This window comes from Typopeltis vanoorti, chromosome 17, assembly GCF_054136105.1.
Source record: "Typopeltis vanoorti isolate ZY-2024b chromosome 17, IOZ_Tvanoo_1.0, whole genome shotgun sequence".
NCBI lineage: Eukaryota > Metazoa > Arthropoda > Arachnida > Uropygi > Thelyphonidae > Typopeltis > Typopeltis vanoorti.
In genome coordinates, this window is record NC_143565.1 from 10,266,283 (window position 1) to 10,284,079 (window position 17,797).

General features: G+C 38.0%; 1 protein-coding gene across 1 annotated transcript in view; it reads left to right on the forward strand.

The window, feature by feature from the left end:
• Positions 1–4,996, forward strand: part of LOC150097140 (28 kDa heat- and acid-stable phosphoprotein-like) — a 102,577-nt gene extending 97,581 nt beyond the window's left edge. The window contains exon 6 of the mRNA XM_090406879.1: positions 4,295–4,996. Within this exon, the coding sequence (XP_090263005.1) occupies positions 4,295–4,359 (65 nt within the window). The 3' untranslated portion in view covers positions 4,360–4,996. The remainder of the gene's footprint in view (positions 1–4,294) is intronic.
• The last annotated feature ends 12,801 nt before the right edge of the window (positions 4,997–17,797 follow it).

A 17,797-nucleotide genomic window follows, 5' to 3' on the forward strand; every position in this document is an offset into this window, starting at 1 on the left:
TTAAAACTAAATGGTGATCATTTCCAATTTCAAATCCTCTGTACACTCTAGTGTCCTGCACCAGAGAGAAACCTTCACTATCAACAATAATATAGTCAATGAGACTTTTCTTATTAATTGCCTCTTCTCTCCATGTGAATTTGTGTACATTTTTATGTTGGAACATGGTGTTAGTAATAACCAGTGCATGTTCTGAGCAGAAATCCAACAAGTAATTGCCATTATTATTAGCTTTGCTCTTTTCTCCAAATTTTCCCAAAATATTTTTGTATGTCTCACAATCATTTCCTACTCTGCTATTTAGATCCCCAACAAGGATCAACTTTTCCTTTTTCATTGTGTCAGTTGCTTTTTCTAAAGCCTCAAAAAATTCCTCCACTTCTACCTTAGTAGAACCTTCTGTGGGACCATAGGCACAAATAAGTCTCATTGTCCAGTTCCCCATTCTCATATTTGCCCACATTACTCTACTTGAGACTGACTGCCATTCAAGAAGATTAGCCTCGTATTTTGTGTTGAATACTATGGCTACTCCTTCTTTTCCTTGATTATTATTGCCTGAATATAACATTTTGTATTTATTGCTCAGAAAGATCTCACCAGTTTTGGTCTTTTTTGTTTCAGTCACCCCTATTATGTCGATCTGGTACTTATCTAATTCCTCAGCTAGCTCCATTTCTTTGCCATTCAGGCTTCTTACATTGATAGTACCGATCTTTAACTCTGGTGATGTTGAGTTGGGGTTTGTTTTCAGATTTGTTCCAGTAGCTGACTTTTCGCTGTTCGCCCTGGTTCCCTGGCGAAAACAACGGGGGCCTTGTTTAACCGGGCGACGCCCCAGCCGGCATGAAATTTTGTCATGTGGTACCATCATTTTATATTTTGGTTTAACCAATAAGAATACAATTTGGTCGGCTAAATCCCAAATTGCCAGCCCATCCTCGTTCGTTCAGTATCAAAGTAGATACCCAACAGGGTGCACCACGAGAAGGTGAGGATTGGACATTAGGTCAGAAGCCCTGGTTGGTTCTCCGCATTCCTTTAAAGGCTATGTGGAAGTCTCCTCTCAGTTATACAGCTTTGACCCTTAAGCACCCCGTTTGTTTTAGTTTCATCTTGTAAGCATACTGAACATTCTTGTTAATTTCAAGCCAAAATATTTGCTCTTATAAAATCATTAATCTTTATTCTGGTAAATACATGTTTCTAATAATTGTTATTATGTCACAAGTGCCATTATTAACTGCTATTCGAAATGTTTTTTGAATAGCAGAAAATATTAGTTTTGGGGAAAGACAGTAAGGGAGGCTGTTCTTAAAAACAGACATAGATGGAATGATAGACAGATTTCATGGAGGTGGAATTTTTCTTGCAAGAAAGATCCCACTTCATGAAAGAACGGAGACATGACTGTGTTTTAGCAGTGTTAAAATTTATAGGGTAATCCTAACCCACTGAGGAATAACAAGGTGATCATGTCCGTTATTATTATTAAGAGAGACCTCCAGGGAGTCAGGGACTCTCAAGGGAGGCCATACTACACCAGCTATCATACTTGTTCTTTAATTCATTCACACTGCTGGCACACACAACATCCAGTTGCAATCCATTCCAATCATGCACCACTCTATACGAGAAAAATCTAGATCTCATCTTCTTCTTAGCAGCATTCATTCTTGGCTTCCAAGGATGCCTTCTTGTCTGTTCCAACCCTCCATAAAATTAAAAAAATTCCATGAAATGAAATCCTGTATGACCCTTTCAAAAGCTTGTAAGTCTCAATCATATTACTCCTGTTTGCTAGTATCTGCAGTCTTCAAATTCTCAATCTGTCTTCATAATCAGTATTCCACAATCCTGATATAATTTTTAACACTTTCCTTTTGCACTGTATCAGAATCACGATGGAAACCAGGAGACAAGACCTGCACACAATAGGCCAAGTGAGGTCTTATCAAGCTTTTAAAGAGGCAAAATGACATCTTTATCTTTACATGTTGAAGTTTGTTTCAGCATTGCAATTATCTTTTGAGTTGTATTTGCAGTTTTTGCTACATGGTCCCTGAACTTCAACTTGCTATAATAACATGCCAAAAATCTCTAGCCAGATTATTTTCTTCTAGCATAATTTCACTAACATAATAGCACATTGCATATTTCATCACACCAAAATGCATGACTTGGCTTAGTATTGAACTGATCGGCATTTTGACATGCCCACAATTCCAGCCTATTCAAATCATTCTGCAAGTCCTGCTTATCAGCTGCATTCTTGATTACACTACCTATCTTTGCATCACCAGCAAATAGCTGTATGTCGCCTGTCAAAGCCTTCCCAATGTCATTAATGTACACATTGAATAACAGTGGATCAAGGACTGATATTTGTGGAGTACCACAAATATCAGTCCTTGGTTGTTATCTTGAATCTTACAAACTCACATTCCCCAAATGCCACTTTTTGATATCTGTCAGTCAGCCATCCTCTTGTCCATGCTAATATTTTATAATTCAAACTCCTATTCTCCAATTTATGCAACAGTCTTCCATTCTGTATATTCTGTCAAAAACCTTAGCAGTCAAAGATCCTTCTGTCAAACGAAGAAAAAGAAGAAGAGGAGAAATGAGTATATTGCTGTCATCATCATCAAAATGTTGATGGGAATTGAGGGATCGGTGAGAGAAGGTCATCTATGTACAGGAAGAAGATGTGGATACCTGGTGCCCTGGAATTTGCCAGCAGTGGTAGAGAAATTTGAGGTGAGGAAGCAATATACCATATATGTAGTGAATAACCAGAGAGTAATCTCTCAACACAATTGCAGAGGATAGAGGGCACACCATTATATTTGGCATGCAATTGAAGGGATCACCTGAATTACATGTGAGAAGAGAGGCAGAGACAGAAACTGGAGCCCATGCTTTGGAGACTGAATTTTGGAATCAGGCTTCTGAATAAGCACAGTTGTGTTTCACTGAGTAATGAAAGTCATCTACCATTTAGTGATCTAGTTGACATTTCCTCCAACCAGTAGATATATGGTTGTAGCAGTACTTTGCTGGATTCGTCCATTTGTGAAAAGAGACTGCATCATAAGAAAGCATTGGCTGGGAAAGGCTATATGTTAGACATCACCTCATTAGAACAGCTGAAATGTTTTTCTTGTTCTTGTTTTTATTTTTACCAGATCTGTTTTAACAGGTGTTTAGTTTTAGTTACAGAGCCCTGAAGATTTGCATTGGATTTATTTAGAAGTATAACATATGTAAAGTAAAAAAAATGAGCTGAATATCTTGTAATACCAAATTTAATGCTACATTTCCTTTATAATATGATCTTTATAAATGAAACTCAGGTATTGTTCTTCTATGTATTCTATATAATATCTTGTTTCAAACCATATAAATTTAGCATTTTGAAAGCTTTTTTGTTAGCACCATATGTTCTTTTTTGTAGATCTCAAAACTTAAATATACATCCTTATTCATTCCCATGATTTGTAGACCATCTTAAAATTTAAATTCTGCCCTTACAAGCCTCTATTCAGCATAAACCTGGCTTATTCTCTTCATCTCTTACATATGTTTCCATAAACCTTACCTGGAAAAACTTCTCTGCAAAATTCCACTAATTTTCCTTTTTTTAATAATAAATGACTATGACAACTCTAGTCATTAAAAATTCAGTCTTCTGACTAGTCCTGTGATTTATGCAGCATAGCCACTATAAAACTTTAACTTTAATACTTTTTCAGTAGTTCTGTTTGAATTGGAAATCATTTATTTCAGCTGTGTCTTTCACATTTTAGATTTCTGACAGGTTTTTTCCTCTCTCTTCAATACTGAAGTGTGCTATGACTTCATTCCCCAGAGTATTTCATTGCTTCTCCCCTCCCCCCTTTTTTTTTTACTAAACTCAATTTTTTTAGATGTAATTTTGAAGTTTGGAAATAAAATAGCAGTGAAAATGAATCAAAAAATCATTTCTTACTGTTTCCAGAATGGAAAGTATAGTTATATATATAGATGCGAAGTGTGATTATGTGAACTATCTAAATAAACATATCGATAATAGTATTACAAGGCTTGGAGCCATAACCCAGTTGGTTCTTACTGTGGCAATCACTGCTGTAACAAAAACTTGTTCATTAATTACTGTACTTTCCAGTAGTTTTTCATAATGAATCAATAGAATGTTATGTAAAAAGAAATTCACTGTATCAAACTGTTCATATAATGAGAGTTGACTAAAGATGAATTATTGTACGTAAAATAATTCCTTTTTTACTTTCAGTTAAGGATGAGGAACTGGCAGCAAAAGCACAAGCCAGGAATAAGGCTTTGGGCAAGAAATCATGACCTTCACTAACCTCTATCAAAATAGTAAAGTTATTCATGTAACTCTTATCGACATTAAAAAATGCTGTTTTTTATTTGAGTGTTCAGGACATGCTTTGTAAAGGACTTTGGAGTGTACTCCATTTATGTCCAGTTTATCTTTTACTAGACCGCAAAAAATATATGCAATGTTTCATAATGGTGGTGAAATTTTTGTTAATGTAAATTTAAATGGTAAGGTTCAAATTGTTTCTTTTCTCAAAGAAAAGTTCCCACAAAAGCAACCTCTGGAGGTAATGCTTAAAACTGATCATTGTATATTATATAAAAGATGAATTTTCAGGCTGTATGTAACATCCTTTGAGTTCATGAGTTTATATTATTATTATATAAATTAACAGTTTGTCTCTACTCTTTCAAGTCAGTAGTAAACTGTCTTTTAAAACATGCAAGCCTTGCGTATTGTAAGTGTAGAAGGTGATCTGTATCTGAACCTTCAGGTAGTATTACGTAGAAATTCTAACGATCACTTATTTCAGCTTCAAGATTTGACACTGTTCTGCATTTAATTTTTCATTCTGAACTTAATTTGTATTTTAGTTTCAAATATTGTATGCAGACAAAAAAATTGAATAAAATTTAATGACTTGATCTCAAATTTAAAGTGCCTTTAAATCTTTTGTTGCTCTCTCTCCCTCTGTGTTGACCCAAATACTTATTCCATGTGCTATTTTAAACATTTGATGTTGACAATGTTATCCTGCTTTTGTAACCTTAAGCACCTTTTTGCTTGGAGTGTCATTGATGATAAATTTCATCTGTGGAACTGACTTTTTATTATTATTATTATTAAGAGACACCTCCAGGGAGTCAGAGACATCGAGGGAGACCACATACTACACACACCAGCTATCGAACTTATTCTTGAATTCATTCACACTGCTTACACTCACAACATCCAATAGCAATCCATTCCAGTCACACATCACCCTCTGAGAGAAAAATTTAGCCCTCATCTCTTCTTGACAGCATTCATTCTCAGCTTCCAAGGATGCCCTCTTGTCCTTTCCCCACCCTGCATAAAATGAAAAATTCCATCAATTGAAATCCTGTATGACCCTTTCAGAAGTTTGTAAGTCTCTATCATATCACCCCCTTTCTCCTGTTTGATAGTGTCTGCAGTCTACAAATTCTCAATCTGTCTTCATAATCAGTATTTCATAATCCTGATATCATTTTTAACACTCCAATATATCAGGATCACATTGTAAACCAGGTGATCAGACCTACGCACAATAGTCCAAGTGAGGTCTTATCAAGGCCTTGTAAAGAGGCAAAATAACATCCTTATCTTTACATGTGAACGTTTGTTTCAGCATTGCAATTATCTCTTGAGTTGTATTTGCAATCTTTTACCACATCGCATCTGAACTTCAACTTCCTATCTATTAACACTCCAAGATCCATAGCCTGATCGGTTTCTTCTAGCCTAATCTCACCAATATAATACGACGTTGGATAGGTAATCATGCCGAAATGAATGACTACATTTACTGACATTGAACTGACACCCATTTTCCCATGCCCACAATTCCAGCCTATTCAAATCATCCTACAAGTACTGCATATCAGTAGTATTCCTGATTACTTATCTATCTTTGCATTATCAGCAAATATCTGTATGTCGCTTGTCAAATCCTTCCAAATATCATTAATGCACAGATTGAATAACAGTGGACCAAGCACTGATCCTTGTGGTAAACCACTTATTATTATTTATTTATTTATTTTTATTAATCTTTGTACTGGTTATGGGCAGTACTACCCTTACTTCTCGTCTAGACTTGATATATAGGCGTAAGCCTTTACAAGTGTTTTACCCAATGCCTGTTCTAGTTATCATTGTAGTCATTCGCTTGAGGGCCCTACAAAGAATGCTACCAGTGTTCTTTGTAGGGCCCTCAAGGAAAGAACTTTTATATCCTTCTGTGTAACCCCAAGCTGTTTTAAGTCCATATAGCTATCTGTGCTCCATATGCCATGTAAAGAGATGGTGGCGCTGGTAAACCTTGGGGTTGCCCCATATTCCTCCTTTATCTTACTAACTAGATCTTGGTTATTTTTATAATAATTTACTTTATTATTATGGCTATAGGCTAGTGGGTGCCCTGCTCCCACCACCTGGGCATCAACAACCCATACATCACCATCTCTTTTAATCACTAAGTCTGGTTTACGCAAACCTGCAGAGGTCCTATAATATGGTTCCACTGCAGTCACCCAACCTTTGTTCTTAAAGCGGTTGTTCAGAATGGAGACCATGGCATCATGCCTTCGCACGCAGACGCCATGGATCCGGAAGCAACACTGGGCTATATGAGACAATGTCTCACTGTAGTGGCAGTCAGCCCTATAGTTTGAGTCGTTACTACTCCATTGAGCTGTGCAGGCTCGTGTGGGCAGGGCGTTGATCCTCGTCCTAATGAGGTCAATATACTCGAATCCAGGGAGGAATCTGGTGCCATCCCTTACCCAGTCATGCTGGTGAGGCACCGGATATGACTCTTTTAAAAGAAGCACCATCTACAGAACAGTACAGTACAGCAGAGATGCCCACCTCTTGTGTTCTGCAGGTGCTGACTCAATTAAGGTACCTTGATAATGGGACCAGCCTTTAGCCCCCCTAAAGTCTTCTTGTATCAACGGGCTATAGAAAGCCTCTGCAGATAGGGGAAGAAGATAGTTCAAAATTCGCGATTCTGGACAGCCGCAGGCGTGGGATCAGCCATCTAAGTGATGGAACCTCGAGTCCACCATCCTTCACCCTTGCGTCGAAATATGCAGTAGGGGTGTCAGACGGCAGTTGGAGCTATGATCTCACGGCTGAATGGATAGCCCTGTCCATTCGGGACAGTACTGAGATATATGTCCTACCAAGCACCAACTTGTGGTAAAAGTGAGGTAGGAGATAGTGGGGAAGGAGAAACAATCTTTGCTGGGGCTTGAGAGGAGCTTTCCTCAAAGACGCTATCCCAGCTTCTAGGATAGAAGGGACAGAAGACCTTCCCTTTGGGGTGAACATGATACCGAGATATCTCCACTCTTCCAGGATGGTCAAAGCATGCAACAGCCTCCTGTGCAGGGAAAACTCTATAGTCTCGACCTTAAGCTTCTTGTCACGACCAGAGGGGACAAGAGCTAAAGTGCAGGACTTCTCTACATTAATAGAAATGCCTCGAATAGAGAAAAAGTCAACTGCCTGGTCAAGGAGTTCCTGCAAGCCTACCTTAGTAGAGGCTACGAGAATAAGATCGTCCGCAAAGGCAATAGCATTAAAGGAAGAAGCGCCTAGAGAGTAGCCTATATGGCTAGGAAGAGAGTGAAGAAACTCATCTGTGACGCAGTTAAAGAAAAGGGGAGAGGATCACCCTGGTGAATGCCCTGCACTGCGGGAATAGAAGTTGCATGGGACCCTGTAGTGATAGTGATGGAGCTACCCAAGTATAGCTCCATAACATAGGAAAGAAAGGGTTCTGGACATCCAGCAATAGATAGCGCTCGAAGGGAGATGCTATCAAAGGCCTTTTAGGGGTCCAGCGACGCCATATATAGAGGCTTAAGGCGGCGGCGGCGGGAATCAGGGAGAAGAGAAGATATATATTCTCAGCACAGCCTTCTGAAGGGACAAAAGCTCTCTGTCTATAATCATGCGACATGTACATGTTGCTGAAGTCATTTAACTAAAATTTTATGAGAGAGTCTAAGTAACACAGGGGAGATGGTAATAGATCTAAAGTCTGATGCACAGCTTGAAGTTTCTTTCTTAGGAATGAACATAGTTCTTGAAGCACGTAGGTATGGTGGTATTGCTTTACTGGAAAGGAGAATGTTCAATAAGTCTTGAAGAATCTTCAATGGCACCTTCTGAAGTCTAGATGCAGGAAAGCCATCAGGACTGGAGGCAGAGAAATTGGATGGAAGAGCTGCTTTAATCTCTTGGATGGAGACAGGCTGGTATATTTGAAGGGCAGGAATGGACTTCAATATCATTGGTTGGTCATCATCAGGGAAGTGTGGAACAGAAAAGACTGTACTCCAGAATTTAACAAAATCATCATGTATGTCTGCTAGAGATGGAGGGGAAGCACCGTCCAGGATGGTTTTTGGCACACTGCCCTCTATTCTTTTTATAGAGGGCCTGCATAGCTGCATAGGCCCTCTTCCTCTGCTTCCTATTTGACAAAGCCATTGTAGAATGAGAAGTAGTCTGATGTTAATGAGGCATCAAGTGTTTGGAGAATTCAGCATGGAGGTAGTCATTTAACTGATCTGTGATATCCATTCCCAGAAGGTGAATCTGGATGAGAGATTTAAGAATTTGATGGTTATATTCTAAAAGAGGAGGATCATCAAGAGATGATGTCAGTCTGAGAATCAAAGCCTCCTCTTCAACAGCAGGATGGTGGCTAGAAGATGGAGAGGCAGGGACAGGAGATACGGAGATATTACCTGTCCCTACCTGCGGCAGATGGACTGCCAATTCTTGAACTAAGGCTTTTTAACTGGCTTTTCGTCTATGACACTTGATGGCATCCAAAGATCTTGATGGGAACACTTTAAATAAAGCCTCATTGATTTTCTTTATCTTCTTCTTCTGCAGCTTTTCTCACTTAGTAGGGTTGCTGTTTGTGGTGAGTCTCCTTCACAACCTCCTGTCTTGGGCTGTAGCCACATCCATGTTCTTCAACCTCAAGTCAACCTCTTCCACCATCTCTTCTTTGGATGTCTGCGTTTCCTCCTCCTCTGCACATCCATCTGCATAACCTTTCTTCCCACATACTCTTCCTCCCTCCTCATCACATGACCAAACCATCTCAGTCTCGCCTCCTGTATCTTTGCTCCTAGGTTTGTAACTTTCACCGTTCCCCTTACATAGTCATTTTACTTCTGCTCAGTCTCATACCTCTCTCTTCCAGTATTTTCCAGTTTAGCTGCCACTTCTTCTCTTGATTCTGCACACAGCACGATGTCATCTGCTTACAACATAGTCCAAGGCGCATCTTCTCTCACCTCCTCCATCACAATATTAAACAGGAATGGACTTAATGCTGACCCTTGATGCAAGCCAACTGTCACTGGAAAACTTTCTGTCTCTCCCAGGCAGGTTCGAACTCCTGTCTTCACATTTCTGTACATCTCCTGCACCAACCTGACATATTTCTCTGGTACCTTCTTCTCCCTCAAACACCTCCAGACTTCTTGCCTTGGCACTCTATCATACATTTTCTCCAGATCAATAAAAACCAGGAGTAGCTCCTGTTGCTTCTCTTGAAACTTTTCCTTCATCTGTCGTAACCCAAAGATAGCATCTGTCATCGATCGACCAGGCATGAAGCCAAATTGCTCCTTTGCAATCTCCACCTCCTTCCATCAAGAACCCTCTCTAGGATCTTCATTGTGTGGGACATTAAATTTATTCCTCTGTAATTCTTACAGTCTTGGGCATCTCCTTTACTCTTGTACATGTGGACAAGAGTACTTTCCCTCCATTCCTCAGGTATATTTTCCTGTTGACAAACTTTTATGAACAGGTCCCACAGCAGATCGATTCCCACTTCCCCTAGTGCCTTCTATGGCTCCACTGGGATCCTGTCAGGGCCTACCGATTTTCCATTCTTCATCCTCTTTATGGCTTCCTTTACTTCCACTCTACTAATGTTCTGCACCATCCCCTCATTAGGCTCCCCATCTTCTCTGTGAGTCCTTGCATTTTCTTCATTCAAAAGCCCTGCAAAGTATATTCTCCATCTGTTTCTTATATCCACGTCCCTCCTTAATATCCTTCCTCCAGAGTCTTTTATCTGCCTCACATGTACGATGTCCTTTGATGCCTTGTTTCTACATGTCTTTCCTTTGTTTCTGTTCTGACTCTGTCCTTCCTTTGTTTCTAATTGATCATAAAGGTCTTGATACCCATGGCCTTTGCCTGTGCAACAACTCTTTTGACTTCTCGCTTTTTCTCTCTGTATTCCTCTCTGTCCTCTACCACTCTGGACTTGTCCCACTTCTGCTTTACCTTCCTCTTAGCCGTCATTGTATCTTGTACATTATCATTCCACCACCAACCCTCCTGCTCTGTAATCTTTCTGGATGTTTCACCAAGCACCTCATTTGCACAGCTTAGAATTACATTTGAATTATGTCTCCACCAGTCTTGTACACCTTCTAGTCTATCCGAAATCCTCTCTAATACCTTCTCCCTAAAACGGTTCCTCACACCCTCTTCTTTTAAGCAAAACCACTTAATTTTCTTCCTCCCATGGCTTCCAAAGGTTCTTATCTTTAACTTTATTTTCTTTTTCTCTCAAGCTAATTTATGCAAAAGTCTACCATGATGTATTCTGTCAAAAGCCTTAGCAAAATCCAAAAGTATCATGTTATATCCATTCCCCTTGTCTAGTTCAATGGTAACATTGTTACCATTGATGGTAAAACATAACCTTTCCTTAGTAAAACCGATGTTGTTCATTGCAAAGTAGAGATTCACTCTAAAATCCATTTCTGAGTGTGAGCCCTAACTAATTTTTACGAAATCTTCACTACTCCTGAGATACTAATTGGTTGTTAGTTGGATACATTGGTCTTTGCACCATCCTTGTGCAATGGAATTGCTATACATTCCTTCCATTCCCGCAGAATCTTCCCTATTCTGAGACTCATATTAAACAGTCTGGTCAAAGGAATGGCCAGTTCAACTGAACACTCTTTTAGCACACACGCTGATATTCAATCAGTCCCTATTGCTGAATTATTCAATTTTTGCAACAACTCTAATACCTCGCCCTCACACACATGTATTTCTTCATGTAGGTAACAGTGAGCTCAATGTTGCGTTCACCAGGTTGATAGCTTTTAACAAAATGGGCACTCATTAACCGAACAATCTCTTCTGCAACTGTAATCCTCATGCCATCTGGATTTAAGAGTTATCCTTTCATATTCATTCTTTCTTTTACTTGCAGCATATCGATAGAATTCTTGTGAGTTTCCTTTCATACTCATAATAGACGCCATTCTTATGCAAGCGATATTCCTTCCGCATTGTCCTTTTCTTATGAATCTCTTTCTTAATAAGATTACACATCCATTTGAATCCTAGTCTATTTACTCTTCGAAACGTATGGACACATTCTGATATTGCATGATTTAAGTATTGTTTCAATGCTTCCCATGCACTGTCGATATTCTTTCCACCCAGCAACCAATCCCATTCCACTGAACTCAGTATACTCCTCAGTTGGTCATAATTTCCTGCTTTGTAGTTCAGCATGTAACACTTCCTGAATGGAACATTCATAAACTTAGTCACTTCCCAAGTGAGTACCACATGATCATTGGTAAACGTCCTCTGACGTTTTATCTAACCTATTATCAAATCTAACGCTCTTTGCCCTCAAGTTCCTTCTGTCACATGCTGCTTGAGGAAGTTGTCCTGCAACAGCTCAATAAATGCATTTTCATTCTTATGAGATTCTACTGCTACTAATCAATATTTGATTTAAGATGTATGATGTAATGTAAGATTTTAGAAGTATGAATGAATGAATCTGTTTTATATAGCAGAAAAGATAATTTTCATTTAGCTCAGTTATCTAGCAGGGTTATGCTTCAAGAAACTGATGAGGCTAGGGATCTTGGCATAATGGTGGATAGGAATTTGAAGTTCAAAGGTCACATAGCAAAAGTTGCAAATACAACTCAGAGGATAATTGCAATGTTGAAGCGAACTCTGACATGTAAGGATAAGGAAGTCATTTTGCCTCTTTATAAGCTAGATGGGGTATAAAGGCCTAAGGCCTCGCCTACTTCCTATAAGGGATAAAAGGTGTTAGCTGATTTTTTTTTTTTTTTTTTTGATCTAGCATTATGTATATTCTCAGATAATAATAATCTCATATATATATATATATATGCGTGTGTGTGCGATCTGAACATGTTAGAAATTTGGGCAAAAGAAAATGGCAGTCAGTTTAATGTTAGTAAGTGTAAAGTTAAACACTTTGGCATGATGAGATTTCCAGTGCCATATTATATTGGCAGGGTTATGCTACAAGAAACTGATGAGGCTAGGGATATTGGCATTATGGTGGATAGGAATTTGAAGTTCAAAGGTCACATAGCAAAAGTTGCAAATACAACTCAGAGGATAATTGTGATGTTGAAGCGAACTCTGACATGTAAGGATAAGGAAGTCATTTTGCCTCTTTATGAGGCCTTGATAAGACCACACCTAGATTATTGTGCATAGATTTGGTCTCCTGGGTTCCAAGGGGATAAAGAAACTTTTGAAAGGGTGCAAAGAAGAGTTACAAAGATTATATCCAGATTATGAGAACTGATTGCAAGTATGTGAATTACAGACTGATTAACAGAAGAAAGAGGGGGTGATATGATAGAAGTCTATAAACTTCTGAATTGATGTTATAGGATATTGTCTGATGAAATTTTTCGTTATATGAATGTGGGGAGAAAACACAGGGGCATCCATGAAACTTAAGTTTGTTCGCAGTCAGTCAAGAATGGGGTAAGAGCTAGGTTTTTCTTTCAGAGTGGTTAGTGAGGAGAATAGTTTGCTTTTAGGGGTAATGAGTACATCTAGTGTGAATGAATTTAAGAGAAGGCATGACACTGATTTGGGGAATTTATAGCATCCCTTGACTCCTTCGGGGTTTCAGATAATATATCTTTAGATTGTTTACCTGATATGCTAAAGTGCAAAAATGTGTCAAGGTACTATTTTATTTATTTATTTTTTTCAGAAAGACTTGTATGTTTAATGTGGGCATATTTGTTGTCCACATTCAACATACATTAGACATAACTGCAGATAACACACAAAGAAAAAGTTCTTTTTGTTGATATTTCACTAATGATGCATCGGGCATCTTGAGGAAAAGTACTCACAAATCTCCACTATAGCTAAAAAAAAAAAAAAACTGCTAATCTTCGTTGCATAGAAGGAACTGTACAGGTGGACTTACCTTAATCATTTATTGACTAAGTGGTATGTTGCACTGCTGGAAAAGAAAGGATATTAATTCTGTTATCACATAACCACCTTTTACATAAAGAAAAGTATGCAAAGAAGTAAAGCAGACAAATACACTCAAATCCTATGAATTTACTACAACCTTGTAGTAAATTCATAGCGACCATACAAATAGAATCTGGTTCACTGTAGTAAAATGCATTGTTGCTGTGAAGCTTTGACTTTTCAGTAGTTTTTATAGTGAGAGCTGATTAAGTTTTGTCTTATGTTGTGTAATATGTATCTGGCAAAACAACGATAGGCACTATTCAAGAAGAATGCAATCAAAAGTACACATCGATACTTGAGCTAGAAAAAGCCTAAGTTACAAACATACTGAAGCGTGGGAAGGCAGATAGGATAGATGTTTGACCAAATATGCTGATGTGCAGAGGAGGTAAAATGGTTTTACAATGGCTATACTGCATAATTCAAAAAGGCAAATTCCAGGTGGTGGGAGTACAGCTCTCATAGTAATAACTATCTATAAAGGGGAAATAAAACAATGTGTGAATTAAACAGAGGAATTTCCCTACTGGTGTTCATCATAGATTGATGCAAGCACACTTGAGAAAAGGTTAAGAAAAATTGTGGAACTGAAACTTGGAGAAGAACAAGTGGGATTCAGGCCAAATATTTGTCGAAATTTTTACTTTGTGGTGAATAGTTGAGAAATCATTGGAATATCACAAGAATCTGTTTTTAAGTTTTGTAGATTTGGAAAAGGCATATGACAAGGTGCGAAGAAAAACTGTTCAAAACGCTTTAATTATATGGTGTAAATGGAACAGTATAGTCTGTTTGAATTGTAAGTCAGCAGGTTAGAATTGAAGGAGGTATAGGAAGATGGTTTGATGTAAAATTAGGTGTGAGACAAGGGTGAATTTTATTGCCCCTGTTATTCATCATTTGTGTGGATTACATTATGAGGGGAAATGGCATTAAACCTAAATTGGAAATGTTAAATCTCAGCTCTTTACTTTATGTAGATGATTCTGTACTCTTAAATAAATCCAGTATAAGTTTGAAAGATTTCTTAACTAAATTGAATAACTTCTGTAACAGATATGGCATGAAAACACTAATAAAAGACAATAACTGAAAATATATGCAGCAATGTAAAAAAAAAAAAAAACCCTTCAAACTGCATTCTGAGTGAAGATGGCAATAGATAGAATTAGTAAAGCTGTTATGGTGGGGTGTCAACTAAAGAAATTTATATGGAATAGAAAGAAATTAGAAAAAACTAAACTATCAGTATACAAGACAGTTATTGATATTGAGTGTGGGCTGAGAAAAATTAGAGGAGCGAACAGATGACATCAGTGGCATAATTGTATTCAAAATGAAGATATTAGGAAGGAGAACTTGATAATTCAGGAATGTGCAAGTAGAACTTATCTCAAGTGTGGTCACTTAAACAGAATGGGAAAGGAAAGATGAGTAAAGCAGGTGCTGGATACCAAGATGTCAGGAATGAGACTCAGAAAAGACCAAGTTGTAAGTCGAATTGATGCAGTTAGAATTGCTTAGAATTGAAATTCTGGAAGATAAACTAATTTGGAGAAAAAATAATGAATTTTTCATATATTCAATACAAGAGAACATTACATTTTTAATAATGTTAAAAAGAAAACCTGCATATAGTTGCAACTAAAGTATACAGAAACATACAGTGATGCATAAAATAGTTGATCAGAAGATTGCAGGTTACACTTCATATTTTTTCTTTATTTTTTCTACTTTTCAAATTATAGTTTCTAACTCTTATAATGCTAATGAGTTTTTACTATATCACATAGTTTTTGCAGTTCACACTTAGCTGTTAAATTCAATAAATTTGGTAGACATCATACAATGCATGTTGGACTTCAACTTTTCAACCACCTATCTGCACACAACACATTAATGGTAGATAACACATGCTGCCTCAAATGTGGTTTGTCAATTTATATTGTATTGTTTCCTACATACCATGTTTTAGTAATTTTATGTATTTTTTACCCCAAAGCCACAAGTTTTTTTGGAGAAAACTAGTAGGTTTATTTTTGTAGTTATCCACAATAAAGAAAATCCATTTTTTTTCTAATTAAAGTTATTTAGTTTTTAGATTTTAGGTTTAGAATTTAGTTTTCGTGTGTAGAGGCTTAAGTGCTGTGAGGACATCATGTTGGAGGCTTAATGGATTTTTTACAACACTCAAAAAGAATTAAAATAGAATTTAATACTTCCTATATTTCGTCCTAGTCACTAGGACATCTACGGGGATTACAAAACAATTAATGTAACATGCACACAAATAACATACAATACTAAGCTCAACCACGTGGGTGACACTAAAGTCCTATCTAGGTGGAGCGCCCTCTAAGGGCAGTAGTAGGTGGCCTGGAATGTAAGGTGGGACCTCTGGTGATGAGTGTTTCCCAAATCTTCGGAAGCTTAATGCAACCGTATTAAGATTTGGTTTGTTTTTGAGAGCTGCTGCTGCTTCTAAGAAAAGTCTCTCTTGAATTTGCTGTGGTGGAGCATGGTGGTTTTCTTCCATGATACCCTGTGGGTAGTGTCCAAAACATGGTCTGCCAAGCCTGAATGGCCATAGTTGTGTTTACAGATGTAAGACTTGTGTTCCTCAGGCAGATGGATACTGATCTGCCTGTCTGTCCAAAGTATGCCAGCTTACAGGAACAGGGTACTTTGTAAACTCCAGGCAGAGAGAGAGGAGGGAGCTGATCTTTCATAGAACGGATAAGGGTAGCAAGTTTGCGGTGGGGCTTATATGCTGTGTGTAGGTTGTACTTTTTTAGTATCTTGGCTATTTTTTCAGATGTGCCACGGATGTAAGGTATGGTGATGGCATTTTTAAAATCTTGTTGACGGGGAATGGGGGAGGAACTGATTATTTTTTTGATACTGTGTTCGCTGTAGCCATTGGAGAGGAAAGTGCTGTGTATGTGGTTAAGCTCAGTAGTTGAGGGTGGTTCCACTGGAACAAAGATTGTGGGCTCTCTTGGTAAGAGTTTTAATAATGCCATATTGTTGAGAGGGGTGGTGGTGGTGGTGGGAGAGTTTGTGAATGTATCTGCCTGTGTGTGTGGGTTTTCTGTATACAGTGAAGGCAAGTGTATCATTAGGCAGGCGTGTGACTAAGGTGTCTACGAAGGGTAAACAATTGTTCTTTTCCATAGTAAACTAAGAATCCAGTTTACTATGGAAAACAATTGTTCTTTTCCTTTTCCATAGTAAACTAAGAATCCAGTTTACTATGGAAAAGGAAAAGAACAATTGTTTACCCTTCGTAGACACCTTAGTCACACGCCTGCCTAATGATACACTTGCCTTCACTGTATACAGAAAACCCACACACACAGGCAGATACATTCACAAACTCTCCCACCACCACCCCTCTCAACAATATGGCATTATTAAAACTCTTACCAAGAGAGCCCACAATCTTTGTTCCAGTGGAACCGCCGTCACTACTGAGCTTAACCACATACACAGCACTTTCCTCTCTAATGGCTACAGCGAACACAGTATCAAAAAAAAAAAAAAAATCAGTTCCTTCCCCATTCCCCGTCCTTCTCGTCAACAAGATTTTAAAAATGCCATCACCATACCTTACATCCGTGGCACAGTTGAAAAAATAGCCAAGATACTAAAAAAGTACAACCTACACACAGCATATTAGCCCCACCACAAACTTGCTACCCGTATCCGTTCTACGAAAGATCAGCTCCCTCTTCTCTCTCTGCCTGGAGTTTACAAACTACCCTGTAAGCCACCCTATAAGGATATAAGTGGCTGTTAAATCATATTTCTTCAGAATTCTTGAAATTGCTTCTGAAATTCCTGAAAAATATATAGAATTGGAAATCGACGTATTGATATTTTGTTGGTCTGGATAGGATTGTAGGGATCGAACAGATGTGTAGTCTTTTTGGAGCCATTTAATTTCATGTAATGTTTGATAGTGGAAAGTTCTTTCTGTAATTCGTGGGGAGTTCAGCAATTAGTTCTAGCTCGTTGAATTAACCATTTTATGATTCCTGTTTTTTGATAAGGATGATGAGCAGATTGTTTGAAAATGTACAAACAATCTCAAACAAACATCCATGGTACTAATGTTCAATAGGTTTATGGGTGGTGTCATAAAAACTAGTTTTTTTTTAGAAGGAAACGCTTTTCTGATAAACTAACAATAGATATGTGACCGAGTTTTATGCGCCAATTTAACAAAGCTCAGAATGTGTTATGATGTAAAGTATGTCAGCAATTCACATGCTATGAGAATTTATTTGAATCTAATAGGATGGCATATCATTATTTTTGAAAAGAGCCGATTTCTTGGACACTGCTTGAGAGTTTCCCATG